This window comes from Stegodyphus dumicola, chromosome 7, assembly GCF_044657685.1.
Source record: "Stegodyphus dumicola isolate Sdum_Otavi_A_Nest chromosome 7, ASM4465768v1".
NCBI lineage: Eukaryota > Metazoa > Arthropoda > Arachnida > Araneae > Eresidae > Stegodyphus > Stegodyphus dumicola.
The window spans coordinates 155,384,921-155,402,062 of NC_140774.1; the positions used below are offsets into that span (position 1 = coordinate 155,384,921).

Here is a 17,142-nt window from a genome sequence, read left to right on the forward strand (position 1 = left end):
AATGAAAAAAAAAAAATGCTTTCTTGGATAAGTGTTAATATAATAAACTGCCTAATTTTTGAGAATCTTCTTCAGATTATACTATCACTTTGAACATCTTCACTTTCAGAGCTTTGTTAAACTTTCTTAATAAAAATGCAGCTTGAATTTAAAACAATACCGTATTCTTTAAGAAATCAGACTCATTTATAGAAATTTTCTGCCATTTCATAAATACTGTGTTTTTTCTCTATCTTTTTTTTAAAAAAAGGATAGACTTTGCATTGATTACCATATTATTTGATTTATATAATTTATTCTTTCTCACTTAATGTATAAAACGACAGAGTTTAAGAACTGAATGACATTTCAAATTATTTGCAATGAAATTTTCTGTTTTATTTATACAGTAAAAGCCCAACTATCCAGCCTTTGACTTACCAGAAACTATAATTTGTTTCTTTATTATTTAACTAAGAATGATATGCTTGTTTAAACGTCTGTTGGAATGATTGGCAACATCTCCACCAACTTTAGTGTTCAGCAGAATTTTGTAATAATTGAAATATGTCCGTTTTTATGATTGAAGTGCCTTTTTTTTCCAAAATATTATATAATTTTAACTGTAGACTTTTAATGTTCAAGTTAAAACAAATAAGATAATCGATTATGTTTAAAATTTTGTGGCTGAAAATTTTCCCACTGCTTAGGATTTTCTTGAATTCTATTTTTTATATGCTCAACTATCTGAAATTTCTACTTATATGGAATTTGGCATTGCTCGAGCTTTCCCCGAGTTGAGCTTTTACTGTAATTTCTTCTGTTTTGTTAGTTTATGCACATTTTTTTTAGCAATCTAATTTTAAAAGTTGGTTTTCTTAATTTTATTTTGCTGTGTTATATTCCTTTTAAAGAATTTCAAGTTCCAACATTCAAAACATATATCCGCTATAAAATTTTGAAGTTTTTGTAGATTATGAAACAAGCTGTTCACTATATTTGAAAACAAGACGGATAAAAAATATAAATTAGGCCAACCTTTTTTATTAGGAGGGCATATTTCAGAAATGCAGGTGTTCGGAGGACATCATGGAGCAGGCACCATAAGGTGGCTACGATAATATTAAAAATAAATATATAAAAATCTGAAAGGTTTCAGATTTTAAATTACATCCAAAGGGGCATTTTAAAAATATTTTGTGTGTTACCTTTATTTATTAAATATCATGTTCTTTGCACTTAAATCATAAAATTCAGTTCAACAGTAATGTCGCAAAATAATTTTAAAATGAGATATCTTTAGAATTTCCGACACACAGTCCCGCATGCTGGAGATAAAAAAAGGTTCTCCCCTTAGAGTGTTGCCATTGCTCATTCTTAAATCATTGAGTTTGTTAATCAAAAATTTGTTAAGTTTTACAAAATATGAAATCGATAATAAAACAAATTTAAAATTCAAATTAGGGCTTCTACATGCCCATATTCTATTGAAGATTACGTTATCCAAATTTTGATGGCTCTAGGTAACATTGTTTTATCACAATGCAAGAAACATACATACATTTATGCAGATTCTTCATTATTTAATTTATATATAATGTAGGGCTTTAAATATAATGTAGGGCTGTAACATTTGGTGGCAACAATTTGAAAAGTGATACGCTATTTATAGTGATTTGACACAAAATTGCAGAACGAAAACAATAGTCCATCAGGGACAAAGCCCCTTTGGACTAATAATAATAAAAACAAATGTGTAATTATATCTAAATAGAGTATATTTATATGGATTGTACATATTGTGATGCCCTAACATTTTTGCAGTCTGCTTGGCAAGATTTGCACCGGTGAAACAGAAAAGTACCCGCCATTCAAATATTCTAAATTCTAAATTTTATATATTTGGATAACAAACATGCATGCATGTAATCAATAATTTTAGTAAAAATTCTTATTTTAGTTTCACCATTTTAATAATTGTAAGAAGTATTATTGTTATTTTTGCAATAACAATTGTTGTTTAAGAAAAACATGTTGCTATAACACATTGTTCATAAATGTTGCTAAGCAAGAAAATTATAAATAATTGTTGTGTTTTTGAAATAAATTGTTGACATATAACAATCAGCTGATATTAAAATATTTGCTGATCATCAGCCACTGCAACTTTGTATGTATCTTTTCATTATCTTTTAATCTGAATATGTACTTTGCTTACAGCCCAAAATATGGGACTTGCTTATCATCGCAACCATCTTAGTAGAAGTCTGGGAACTATGCGCATAACGGTTTAGGTAACCATATCCATTGTAAGTTGCTATCCGAAAATTCACTGAATCACCATTATTTCTGTGAAAAGTCACCAAATTGCTTCAAAGTGGTTGCGCTAATAAACAAATACCGAAAATACAAGTTCATGGAATGCAAAGAGATTACAGATGTAAAGCATAGCATGCGATGCTTAAACAGAATATAAGAGGATAATGGAGACAGAAAATAGTTCATTGTATGTGGAAACAAATGTTTGTAGCAACTGAAATTTAATATTGATATGTTTGTCATCTTTATCTTCTAAATCCAAAACATGGGTATCTTTAGGATGAAAGAATTCCTCGCCACTATCACTGCCATAACTAAAATCAGTTGTGTATAGTTCGACCGTCTGAAACACGACCTTGGCTGACATTCTGTCAAAACACATAGACTCGTCCAAAAGGGACATTATTACTTGCTGTGACGTGATAGGTCACATGAATTCACATCTGGAAAGAGATAATTAATATGCTCGAGGGAAAGAAAGTCCTCATCCTTCCACCCTACTTTTAAAATAATTCAGTCCGAATGGCGCATGCGTGTTTACGCTTATGGTCGTGGATGAGGCGGTCAAACTATAATCATTCAATAGCTCAGCCAACAAATTTGCAACTCCATCAGCTGTCAGAGGTTTTTTATTCTGCACTTTTCTTTTTATGTGAAGACTGTACAAAACTGTCATCTGTACAACTCATGTTACAAAATTATATTTTCAACACAAGTAAAGAAATTATTCAAAGTCACATGCATTTACAACTGATTTCTTATCTTGACAATACCAGCATACATATTTGAAATGTAATGTCAGTTAAACTGGAGAGTAAACTATGAGGCATAGCTTTTCCTACACCAGCATGTGATTGGAACCTGAGATATCACCCCCGCACCATGCATCAATACGTGATTGGCTCTTCAACAATAATGTTGTATAATGCGCCAATGCTTGATGGGTGGGAAACATGCTAAAGCTATTTGTGCAGGTGGCCTTTAGCCTGGCATCATGCTGAAGGCATAGATTGTATATAGTTTATTTTTGGTTTACATGCATAATTCATGTACGGGAAATTTCCAATAAGTAAGAGTTTCTAAATTACTTTGATTTTTTAAAATAGTTGGTTTTATACTCTTAATTATATTGGCAATTCACATTTAATTAATATTTTAATTCCTTGTCAATTTATTTGCTAAATTTCTCAAAATTCCCACTAGTTTACATTTCTTTTTTAGTAATTCACTACCATTTGGTTTTGCTTTTGGTTTTGAATATTACTATACCCTTGCCGATATGGATGACGAAACACAAATTGAGTAATTGAGTTTAGTTAGTAATTGAGGAGTTAGTAATTGAGTAACAGTTAGGTTTGGAGGCAACTTTCCCTTGATAAGATCTGTCTCCTGCCTGCTCAACAATTATTCACTTATGCAAGTTAATTTAGCCTTAAAAATTCTTAAAAAATTTTTTTTGGATTAATTTTTTGGAATATTATATTTTTTTCATGGTTTTAGACACGTGCACTTAAGTTATATATGCTCTTAAAATTATATTGTAAATTAGTTTACTGCAATAATTAATCTTATTTTTGCAATAAAATTTTAAAATTAAAATTAATTGTAAATTAGCTTTATACGAATAGAGAATATTTGTTAAATTCAAATGACTAGTATATAAATATGTATAATATAATATAAATAACTATAATACTGATATTTGAAAATAATGATGAAACTACTGTTTGGATGGCAGATGTATTAATAATCTTGTAGCCATAAATATATTATTACATTAACTACAGTTTGGAAGATACATTCAAGAAACTGGGTGATAGTCATAGGTTTTTCAGTTCCATACTTTATTTTTTAATCTGTTCTTGCAGAAAAATGTATTATGTTACATACGTAGAAAGTTAATAAAATTGCTATTCTAAATTGCTGTATTTATTATTATTACCAATATATAATTGTTAAATAAAATCCCTGCTTTTGTGGTACTTGGTTGAAAATAGCGTGACTATTATTATTTGTGTTTGTGTATCTTACTTACTACATGTGTATAATTTTTTAAAAAAATTTTTTTTTTAGATCCTATAGCTGACATTTTGGCATTTAGCTATTCCAAACCAACTAAAACTGATAATACTGCTATAAAGCAAACAGTTCCAAATCCCCCAGTTAGCAAGACAGAAAATGTTCAACCAAAATATCCAGATGCTATAGGAAAACAAGAAAAAAGGAAAGAAGAGAAAAATGTTAGCCAGTCTATAAAAACAGAACAAGAAAAAAAGAAGGAAGAGAAAAGTGTTAGCCAGTTTGTAAAAACAGAACCTGTAGAATCAATATCAGAAACTTCAGTAACTCCTGCAGCAGATTCAAAACCTCAAATTGAATCTAAAGAATCATCAACCAAAGTAAAAAAAGAGATCAAAGCAGAAGAATGCGATGGCTCTAAAGACACATTAGAAGCTCAGAAGAAATGTCAGAAAGAAGATATAAAAGTAGAAAAAAAGAAAGCAGAAGATGCTAAAATTCAAAATAATGATGGTAATTTATCTGAAGAAAATGTTTCAAATAAATCTCTAACTACAACTCCTCAAAAGTCTAATGTTAACATTAAAATCAAATCTGAGAGAACTGAAACCGATAAATATAGCAAATCTGATAGAGCTGAATCTGATAAACATAACAAATCTGATAGAACTGACACAGATAAACATAAACAAAAGTTGAAAACCACAAGTTCTCATAAAAGCACTAGTAACTCAAGTAAGGCAAAGTCTAAGGAAACCAGTGAGAGTTCTAAGAATTCAAGTGAAAAATCTGGTAAAAGTACTCCTTCAAAGTCTCTAAAGCATTCAACTAAAGATCAGTCTTCTCCTTTAAAATCTGTAAAATCTTCAAAAGATGAAAAGAATGTTGTTAGTGGACTTAAACTCAAATCTAGTGATGGTAACATCAAAACAGGCGAATCTTCTTCAAAGAAATTGACTTCATCAAAATCAGGTACTCCCAAGAAAGACAATCTGGTGGCAAAGTCTAAGAGTGTCTTAGATAAAGCTGAAAAACATAAGAATGTAAAGGATCAGAAATCAGATAATCTGCGATCTGATTCTTCATCAAATATAGAAAAAGGAAGTAAAAGCAGCTATCCACATTCATCATCATATGAATCATCACAAGGTAGTGATCAAGAAAGAGGCTCTTTAACAAGTACTAAAGAAAGACAAAAACTGTTTAGTAAGCATTTCAAGAAAGATAGTCCAGTTCAGAAAGATAGAGATAAAAGTGATAAAAAAGTTTTTGATAAAAAGCGACTTGCAAAGGATGATGTTAGATTAATGAAGAAGCATAAAGAGAAACATTCAAAATTATTCACATTGGAGGAAAAGCAAAAAGAATCTTCCACATTTCAAGATTCAAGTAAACTTGGATCTCGATCAGACAGTTTTGGTTCTGGATCTTCTCTTACTAATTCACCAACTACATCCAAAGAAAATTCATTATCTACTTTTGAAGAAAGTAATGAGAATTCCTCTAACAAACTTACAGAAAAGAAGAAGCGCAATAAAGAAAAATGTCAAAGTCCTCAAATTCTTCCACCTCCTCCACCTCCGCCTCCATCATCAGGCTCTTTGATATGTGGCACATCTTCTTCTGCAGAAATGTCTTCCTTAGATGATACACAGTCTTCCAGTGAGAGTGAAAATTCAGACAGTGAAGACAGTGATGAGAGATCAAATATTGAGTCAGAAACTAATGAAAGCACTTCTTGTAGCATAAAAAATGCTAAAAAAGCTATTGATTTTGGTGAAAAGACAACATCTTTGCTGAAGCCACATAATCAGAGCTTGCAGTCAGATAACTCATCGTCTGAGTTTGAAGGATTTTGCTCATCTCCAGAGAAAGAATTTCAGTCTTCTGTCCATCCTCTTGACTCTGATGTTAGTGTAAGCTCTGTACATACCAGTGAACTGTCTACTTTTGAAGATGAGCTTACAGATGATGAAAGTTCTAGTGATGAGATTGCCCATCCTAAATCTCAGAAAATGAAGCTTACTGTTAAGGAGGGTGAGTTTTATTCTATTTGATAAATAAATAACAAACTATAATAATCATCCTTTAGTGTATAACATGGAACATTGAAAACTATTTTTCATTTAATTCATTTTTCATTTTTCATTTAAATAAAAATACCTATTCCATATTTCTTTTTATTTTTATAGCTAGAGAAAAAATTCTGATGAAAGCAAAATTGGGTAATAATCTTGCCAAAAAGGTAAATATATGAGTAAAATAGAAAGCTTTTTTTAGCCAAGCTTTTTCTATGTCTTCTGTATGCATTTTCTTTCACCCTTGGAATGATCCAGTGGCATGTGCTTTATAGTGTTCTGTCACTTTAATTTTAGATGACCTGTAATAAAATTTTTCATGCATGCCTAGATTTAATTTTTTTAAATTGTTGGGAAGGGGGAGAAAATCTTGCTTCATTTTACTTTTTGAAGACCTACCACTTTTAATTTTATCATTGTCTTTTTTAACATGCTTGTACCTTAAACTGCTTCATGCATAATTTTCTATGTAGCTATGCAATTTATTTGAAAATTTATTTGAAAATTTTTCTTTCTTGAAAATAAAACTTTTTTCTGCTTTGATGTTTCTTGTCTGTTTTTCTTTTTCCATGCTTTAATGTTTCTCTTTTTCTTTTCAAAGTACTAATATTTTTCAGTTTTAAAATTATTCTTAATAATTATTTATGATGGGCATAAAAGTATAATAAACACCTGCTCTAATACTTTTGCGTTTGAAACTGTAGGATTTCGCTGTTCTTTGCTGTTTCTTTGTTCATTAATAAACTCATAAAAAAAGCAAAATTTATTCTCAAATTACTTCTGATTCTAAATAAGAAATCGTACATATGTATTACTGAAGCCATCTTAGTAAAAGTTCCCAAATATTCAGAATGAGGGAAACTCATACGTTCTTTTCGTTATAAAAGTTTTAAGGACAGATTTATTTTAAATTCAGTTTTAAAATCTGCACTTGCGGAATCTTCTAGCAGTGGAAGAAACCAGGGTACATAGTAGAAACAAGATTTAGTTGAGTAATTTCTTATGACAAACTAGAAACAGGTTTAATATTTTTTAATGAGAGGATTTAAGAATTAAGTTAGCAATTTTATGCCAAATATATGTATATATGTATAAACACTTTGAGCAAATTCGCCAGAGGAGCAGGCTTTTCAAGCAAACAACCAATTCATAAATAAATATTTCATCACCAAATTAGTGTTTACGGAGTTTTCAGTTAATATCTCACAACAACCCACCACAATAAAAAATTAATCAAGTGCAGTCATCACATTGATTAAAATCAAACTTTTATGCAATTAGAATTAGTGATTTTGTTTCTGAAAACTTGTTTATATCATAATGATACAAAAACTAACAAAACATAAGTGTAATAAGCCATTTTTTAAAAAAACTTTTGTTCATATTCTTAGTCTAACTGTTATCTTTAAGTTAATTCTGTGCAATTATTTGTATTATGACTATGCTGTATATTGTGTAGAGAAAAATGTAAGGATTTAATGAAGAAAACTATTCTTTTAAAAGAGGTTGATGTAAGAAAAGGGTTGAGAATCTCTCGTTTGCACCATCAGATAGACCACCCCCAAAAAGGGGGGGGGATGAGGTGCCTAAGTAATGAAATTGGATTATTTAATTGCATTGTCAAAAGTACTTTATAAATTTATCAAGATCTCTTGTTCCCATTAAATTATATGATAAATTATTTTTATTAGCATACAATGCAATCGGAATGCTTCCTCTTCAATATGGATCTACATACACATCAGCACAGTTCCGGCTTTTCCTTGCTATTATTTCATATATATATAATTAATTATAATTAAGTATATATATGTATATATAATTTTTTAGGATTAATTTTTTTTGGATTATTAAATATTTTTTCATGGTTTTAGATACTTGCACTTAGTTTATGTATGCTCTCTGAATTTGAATGATATTGCAAATTAATTTGCAGCAATAATTAATCTTTTATTTGTATACAGTTAAATTTTCAAAATTTAGATTTAAATTAGCTTTATATGAATGAGAGAATATTTGTTAAATTCAAATTTCATTCCTTGCAGCAATGGCGCAAGATAATTATTTAAATATCATTTAACTTTACTATTTATTCTTATATATATATATGAATAAACTTCTTAGGAACAGTAATTTTGATTATATATAAATATTTTTCAATTATTTGTTTATTTTTTATTATGCTAGAAATGGTATTTTTATAAGTTTTTTATGTACAGATAGAGGACAAAATAATACGAACACCTGTGAAAATAATGGAAAACCTTTATTAATAGAATTGGATCATCCTTTGACTGAAGTACAGATTGAATGCAACATGGTATAGATGCATAAAGGTCATGGACAATATTTAAAGCAATATTAAGCTATTTCTCCTGCAGAACGGTCTCTAATTCTGAAAGTCCTGGAGGTGGAAATCGAAGTTTGGGAACGAAGTTTGGACTCCAAATATGCCCATAAATGTTCAATAATATTCAAGTCCAGAAACTGAGGGGGCCAAGTGAGATGTTCAATTGCATTGTCATGCTCTTCAAACCATTCTTGAATACACCTAGCAGTGTGGATAGGGGCGTTGTAGTCTTGAAAAAGCGGTCGCTTCCCAGGGAATACAGTCTGGACAAAAGGATGGACATGATTCCCTAGAATGCTTAGATAGTGATTGGATGTGATCCTCCTATGCAGAATAAGAAGTGGCCCAAGACCGTGCCAAGATATCACACCTCATACCATAATGGTGTCACCTGCATGCTTCACAGTCAGCAAGAGGCAGTCAGGATGAAACACTTCTTTGGGTTTTCTCCAGACATAAATGCATCCGGTCATCTGAAATAGGGTGAATGATGATTTATCTGACCATATTACCTGTTGCCATTGCTGTGGGGATCAGCCTTTGTTATTTCTGCACCATTGGTGTAGCTTGAAAGCATTAGTTGCTTTCACCAAGGGTTTACGAATTGCCACTCCACCATAAATGTTCGCAGCATGAAGTTCTCTTTTGACAGTTTTTGTTGAAATGGTGTCCTGGAGATGACTGCTTATTTCGGATGTTATCTCAGATAACGATTGCTTGTGCTTTCGGGCTACTATGTGCTTCAAGACCCGTCTATCCCTATCAGCCAGCTTTGACTTTCGGCCACTGTTGTGCTTTAAAGATGTCGTCTTACCCTCTTTCCTGTACACTGTCATAACGGCTGATACCGTACTCCTTGCACACCCCATAAGGTTTGCTGTTTCCGTAACCGATGTTCCACTTATACGCGCTCCAACTATCATTCTTCCTTGAAACTTTGGCAGGTCTGACATTTCAACTTCTCGCAGACAGTTCAACTTCTCACGATTGAACCATGCAATGCAGGTGACTGCTGTTGAGAGATTCATACCTTCCTCTTCATGCTCACTAGGTGGCACGGCTGTACTGCAAGTGTGAAATATATCATGTTTTTTCATAGGTGTTTGCATTATTTTGTCCTCCATCTGTATATCACAATATAAATTTATCAACAATAAATTATGTTGATTTGTAAAAAATATAACCTACAAAGAATTTTCTTTCTTTATTTTTTCCCACATTAGTAAGATTCTATTAGATTAGAAAGACAGCATTCTTAAGCTAGCCATTTGATCATGTTTAATGTGAATTTTTATTTCACTAAGAAGAAAATGTACAGAATATAATTCCTCAATCAGCGACTGCATGTTTAGTGAGATAGTAATAATTATTTCTAATTATTACTATCTCACTAAATGAGGAGGGTAATATAGAGATTCAATGGTATTAATATTTTTGACGTTTTTATAATATAGGATAAGAATACAAGATATGCTTATGCATTAGCCATTTCTTGGTTTTCATGAAGGAATATAAAGGAAAAAATTTGATCCATATAATCTCCACATGAGTATTCTTTTTTTCAATTTCTATGTTTTTGCTATATGAAACTATATGTTTTGTACAGGTTAATGTGTGTGTTCATGTGCACTTTTGTTTTTATGTAAACAGTAGGATCTGATTTGAATAATATGTTAAAAATATTGTTCAAGAACTGTTGTTGAATGTGTAGGCTTTCTGCCCATTTTGAAGAAAACAAATAAAAGCTGCATAGGTATTTAGGAATTTTGTAATTGCTGCATATAGCAGATAATTTTGTAATATTTTCATTTGTATTTTTTGTGCACATATTTTTTTTCAAGAGTTGTCATGGGCTTTCAGAGAGAAAATAAGGGCAAATTGTGTGAACTTTGGAATCGAATGACCCAAGTAATGACTCCACCTGGAAAATTACATGAATGTTACTTGGTAAATTACCAACTTAAAGAGTTAAATAAAAGTTAAATGATCAACACAGGCGTCATGAAACTGATACATAGAATGTTCTTTCCATAATAAAAGGTAATAGCAATTTTAATTTTAGCCTCATGTGAACTTTGAGCCTGTGTAACTTAAAATTTAGACCATTAGGGCTAACGAGCTCTTCTTTCACCTTCCACAAGTTCACACTTCCTTTGGTGTTTTCAGATTCATTGCAAATAAAAAAATGTTTCCTGGTCTAATAATAAACACATATTTATAAATATGCATTGCATTTAAACTTCATTTTTATTTCAATCTAATCAATCTTTATTTTAAAATAACATTTTTATTTCAATCTCTTAAAATCTTTTTTTTTTTTTTTTTTTGCCATACAAAGAATTAAGATTATCTTTATGAGCTGTATCCTTGCATCATCTCCAAAATAATTGAGATAGAAAAAAATGAGAATATAATACTTGTGTGGGAAAAAGTTATTCTAACCTAACATTTCCTTGAAATGGTATTTCTAAAATTTTGAATTAATGACATAATTTCAACGATACTGCTTTCATTCCAAAATTACTTGGTAGTTAGGTAAGGCATATAGTTTAGTTTAGTGACGGAGGACGCGGGCACCATCCCTTTACCGTTATGGTTAATTGGTAATAGCACCATGTCCACCATTATCTAGAGACTAATGGGACTACAGGTCATACATTACAGTACTTACGATATCGTACTATATAAATAAACCATACAATTTGCATGATACAGTATATGCATGATACAGTATATAATCAAACAGGATTATTAAAGCATAATGCTGGTGTGTATACAGTTAAAATGCAAAATACTAAGTATCGATTTAAGTTATATGATTAAATAATATTATATTATTCATACATAAAAACCTTAAAAAAATAAATATATAAAATAAAATAAAATAATAATAATTAAAAAAAAATATTAAAAAAGAAAAAAAAAATACAATATCCTACATATGCATGATACGGTATATAATCAAACAGGATTATTAAAACAATGCTGGTGCGTATACAGTTAGCAAATAAAATGTGTTTAATTTGTTAGTTTTCTGTTGTGACATTTTATTAATTAATAGATCCACACCATTTAGTCAATTAAAATGGCCATCTAAAAGTTCATCATTCCTTTGGAAACTAAAAATGATGTTCTTTATTCCTCTGAGATCTTTCAGCTGTATGTCATTTTAATGCTTAATTCATTCATACTTTGAAGAGTGCTTTTTCCATATTTCTTGGAGCTTGAACTCTGAAGCAGTTGGTTTGTGCAAGAATATGGGAATGATTGCTGCAGTTATACTCTGAATAGTATTTCAATTTTTATTTTTGCAAAACTATGTTGTTCTGTCATATATATAAATCCATAATTATAAACCACACTCATAATGAATATTATTGGCACTATTTCTCAACATTAATGCTTTTAGTAAACTTTTTTCTAATTAGAATTAATAATGAATAAATAAATTGCCAAATAATATTTATATTTCAGTTTTTTTCATGTAGATTTTTTAAATTGAATTGAGGATTTTTTCTAATATCCTGCTTTTTACTGTTCTGTCTTAGTATGTAGTTTTATATTTTTGTCTCATAAACTTTTCTTGCATATATTGTTTTAATCTTAAAATGTAATGTTTCATGACATATTTTGAAGTCTTATTAGTAGCTAATACTAATGACTTTTATTCCTGTATCACATTTTATTACTTTTTTACAGAGTGCATTGTCTTCTGAGAGTAAGAAGAAGGAGAGTAATTGCAGTTTACAGTTACCTGTTTCATATGCTTCATGTAAGCTAATTTTAATTATTTATGATTAAATAACATTTGTATTTCTGTTTAATAGAGGAAAAAGTTTTAAATTTAAAAGCATTTCAAGTCTCTTTTTTTTTTTTTTATTAATGTCATCTGAAGATTTAGTTAGAAAATTAGTGATCTGTTCATAAAAACTTGTGATTCAGTAGTATACTGCCTTAAAATGTTCATAATTTATTTACTTCAATTAAGAAAAGAGTTTTTAGTAAAAATATCATGAAAAGATATAATCTTTGCAAAAAACATGGTTAGTTTTTATTATAAGTAATTAATAAAGAACTTGGGTTTTTGTTCTTTTTAAATCTTATAGTGAGATATGAGTTCATGGAAATTTCTTTAATAACTGTGTCAGATGAGCAGGAAGAAATGACTGCTGAAATAAATAATAGCTTCCAGTAAAGTAAATGTTAGAAATAACTCAAAGGAAATAATAGAGATAATGCAAATATTTTTTAACAGATGAATATTGCATGTCAGTAATATCACTCATAGAGTAAATTCTGTAGCAGTAATCACTAAATTCAAAACTGACTTGCCTATCTGACTCTGAGCTGAACTGACTCGCATAGCTGACATGTTGCAATATATATAACAAAGTTTATGACATGTAGATATACCAATGTGTACACTAATACAGATACATTAATGTTTGTGAAAATTGCAACACCATGAAGGAATTATGCAAATTGAACCAAACTTACAGGAAATGTAAAGTGAGATAAGACATGCAAATGATTAGAATTACAAAGCGATTGCGCATGCGTGGAAGAACTAGCTACTTGTTCCATGCATATGAAGGTGTGTAAAGTTGTGTTGAAATTTGTTTACATCTTCTGTCTGCAGTGAATGTTTAATTAGTTGTCAGGATGTCTCTTCAACAGCGGAGGATGCTACACCAACAACTAATGGAATTTGAACGAGGCTGCATTGTCAGTATGTGAGAGGGTTGACTTTTGTATCGAGTAATTGCATGCAGCATAATGCCACAACAGTGATGCATGTTTCAAAGAAATGGATAGAGGAGAACCAAAGAAAGCAAAATCCTGGCAGTGGGGCACGTAGTAGCATATGGCGACAGACACCTCATCTCATGGCTGTGACAGATCGTTCAGTGTCCTCTTATGTGTTAGCACAATGTTGGAACAGAGCTGCAGGTGCTGTGTTGTCTAGTTCCATGGTTCATCGCCATCTGCTGCAGCATGAACTGCGAGGGTTGCGAGGGTTCCTCTATGCAGGGTTTCCCTGTTGCTGAATCACAGATGCCTCCAACTTCAATGAACATGGCGTGCTTTGTGGCAACAAGTTGTTTTGTCATTAATTTCTCAATTATCAAATACATTAAGATCTTTATTCAAAGGGCTGGGAGCAACAGATTTGTTACCTTAAACAGAGGTGTTCCTGACAGTAGGTACTTCTGTAGTTGCCTGCCCTTTTGGAAGTTTGAGGAAAATCACTAATAGGGCTTTAAAATTCTAATAGGGCTTTTTCTGGAAATTTTCAGAAAATTGCCAAGCTAATGAGAAATTGCCAGATATCAGCAAAGGGTACTTTTCCATTTCACCGGCGCAAATCTCGCCAAGCAGACTTTATTGGTGACACGTTACAATATACACATAAAAATGTTAACAAATGTTAGTTCTAAGAATTTTTTATTTTGAAGGCATAAACACTGTAATATTGTTTAAAATTTTGTAAAAAGCCAGTAAATAAAGACAATAAATTTGTAAAAATACATTAATTTAAGAATTTACGATGCTTTCATGGTTCAACATCCTGATTTGCTGGTTCATATCACGTAACCCCAAGTGATCTCATCTCATGTAAACTACTCTACAAAAATCTAATTCTCTCAGTAATTATGTACATTAATTTCAAGTTAAAACTTAATTTGGAATACAAGTTTAAAATGCAAGAATTATTTCAATTTGTATGAATAGCTTACTCAGAAATTATGTAAAACTGCAGTGCTTTACTTCGCTAGTGCATTCTCATTAGAATTGATGAATTTAACCTTGACTTTGCCTTTTCTATATTTTTGTCTTTGGGTGAGCGGTGTGATTGCATCCTAATTGACTTAATTACCGCAAATGACCTTAAGGCATAAAATTGAGCTATCTGGTAAAAATTCTATGTACACTGCTCAAAAAAAAAAAAAAAAAAAAAAAAAAAAGGACAGTGCTATATCTCCCGATCTACTGGGCCGATTGACAAAATTCAAATTGCGTTCTTCATGTCTCGAAAGTGCGACTTAGGATATATATTAGATTTATATAAAGCACTATTCTAACATAGGTATATTGACACAAAATCGGACTTTTTCTGAAATAACATACCAATTTTTTTACATATTTCGATTCTACGACTCAAATTACACCTAAATATGAAATTTTGTAAAATTTGGAACGAAATTTACGGAGAAATTCACAAATTTATGTTGGCACTTTTTTGTCAGTTTGCGCCAAGAATACTTCACTTGGCGAACTTCTTAATATATGGCAACCTAGTTTCCTTTCCCGTGAGAGGAAAAAAAGTCACCATCGTTCCTTTTTTCCAAATAATATTCTTTATATTATATTTTTAATTATAACTTATTATTTTAAGTAATTTTTTCTTTTCCGAATTTCATTTTAATTGTTTAAGTTGCACGTTTTTTTTTTTTTTTTTTTTTTTTCCGAATAACTGTTTTAAAAATTTCTATTTACCTGTTCGAACTGCGTAAATAAAGGTGCAGCGTTTATTTTTTTTTTCAAATAGTTTTCTTTATATATATTTTTCGTCATAGTTATTATTTTAGGTAATTTTTAAATTTTTATACTTTTATTTTAATTGTTTGTGTTGCATTGTCTCTTCAGATAATTGTTTTAAAATTTTCTATTTATTCCTTCGAACTGAGCATTTTAAATATATTTATTAATATCAATTTTCCAGAATATGATTTTATTTATTTGAACTACGTTTCTTTCGGAAGAATACTTTGTAACCCAGACTACGATGAGTTTGAAAACTGCATACTATATAAAAAGAGAAAATACAGTAAAGCACAGTTTTACACGCCTTTCAATGTTCCGTTCAGAAAAGATATATATAAATAAGAGAAAAGGGAAAAAATGTCATATAATTAATTCTCCGTAAAATTTTACTTGAAATTTAAGGTTAAAAATAGCTGTGGCAATACAGTGTAACAAAAATCCATAGACCACATTTGGCGTTATTATCGCGAAAAAAAAAGATGCCAAATTTCAAAACGCGAAAATATGTAAATTTGTGTATATCTTAGAAAATTTTGAATAAAAAAGTCTGATTTTTTGCAGATATGCTAAAAATATACCTACTTTAAGATGATGGTAAAAATTTTATAGGTTATAATTCAAAATTGTTTTCGAAAAATTTATAAAAATTATTTAAAAATAAAAATTTAAAAAATAAAACACAAAAAATGGGTAAATTTTATTTGGAATGAACCTAAATTTCGAAATGTGAGATGAAAAATCAAAGAAGTTTAATAAAAAAAGAGATATAAATAAATATTTGCCAAATTCAATTAACATTAAGGAGCTAAAATTTTGAGAACTAATATTTCAAAAACTACTCGTACGATTTTTACAAAACTTGGTTTTCTGGCATAATTTGAGTCGTAGAATCGAAATATGTAAAAAAATTGGTATGTTATTTCAGAAAAAGTCCGATTTTGTGTCAAAATACCTATGTTAGAATAGTGCTATATATAAATCTAATATATATCCTAAGTCGCGCTTTCGAGACATGAAGAATGCAGTTTGAATTTCGTGAATCGCCCCAGTAGAACAGGAGATATAGCACTGTCCCATTTTTTATTTTGAGCAGTGTACATATAACCTATTAGAAAAGTACCTATTATTCTATTTTCGTTTTTCACATACAAATTTTGCCAGAATTAAGAAATCCTTAATTTGCTTCAGATATCAAAATGATCATTTCAATGTGCACATAATTTTTACTTTTATGGATGACCTTATCAAAGAACTCATTTATTATCACATAAAATCTAAAAATGATGCATTTAGGATATTTGTTTTATGTTATTATTAATCCTCCTTAGATAAAAACATAAAATTGAGCTATCTGGTAAAAATTCTATGTAATTTTATGCCAGTATTGAAAGAAATAATTAATCTGATAAGAAATGGCTGCAATTTGTTTTGAAAATGAGGCGTAAAATGTTACCAGTGAGGATATTCCGTTTGGCGTCAGTTGTACCATTTTTGGCGACTTTATCACCTGCTCCAGCAAAACGGAAAAGTACCCACCAAAGTCCGTCGAGAGAGTTTCTGTCTACCGTATATACCCGCGTATAAGTCGACCCCCCCCACTTCGACATAAAAAATTCGTAGAAAATAAGAAACCCGCGTATAACTCGACCCCCCCCACTTCCGAAATCGATCGAGAAACTTCGAAAATTTTTTTTAAGTACTACATTTATTCAAAATCATCTGAGAGAAAAAAAGTAAATATACGATAAAAAATACCTTGGTAAATAAGCAAAATCAAAATCCTTCTTCTAGAATTTGTCCCGGAAATTCTAGAATTCTAGAATTTGTTCCAGAAAAGATTCACGTACGTAA

At 30.2% G+C, this 17,142-nt stretch overlaps 1 protein-coding gene across 1 annotated transcript in view; it reads left to right on the top strand.

Annotated features, from left to right (window-relative positions):
* LOC118186679 (uncharacterized) overlaps positions 1 to 17,142 on the top strand; it is a 36,770-nt gene that overhangs the window by 10,865 nt on the left and 8,763 nt on the right. The window contains exons 4-6 of the mRNA XM_035356801.2: positions 4,372 to 6,354; positions 6,510 to 6,562; positions 12,445 to 12,517. Coding sequence (XP_035212692.2) covers positions 4,372 to 6,354; positions 6,510 to 6,562; positions 12,445 to 12,517 — 2,109 coding nt within the window. The remainder of the gene's footprint in view (positions 1 to 4,371; positions 6,355 to 6,509; positions 6,563 to 12,444; positions 12,518 to 17,142) is intronic.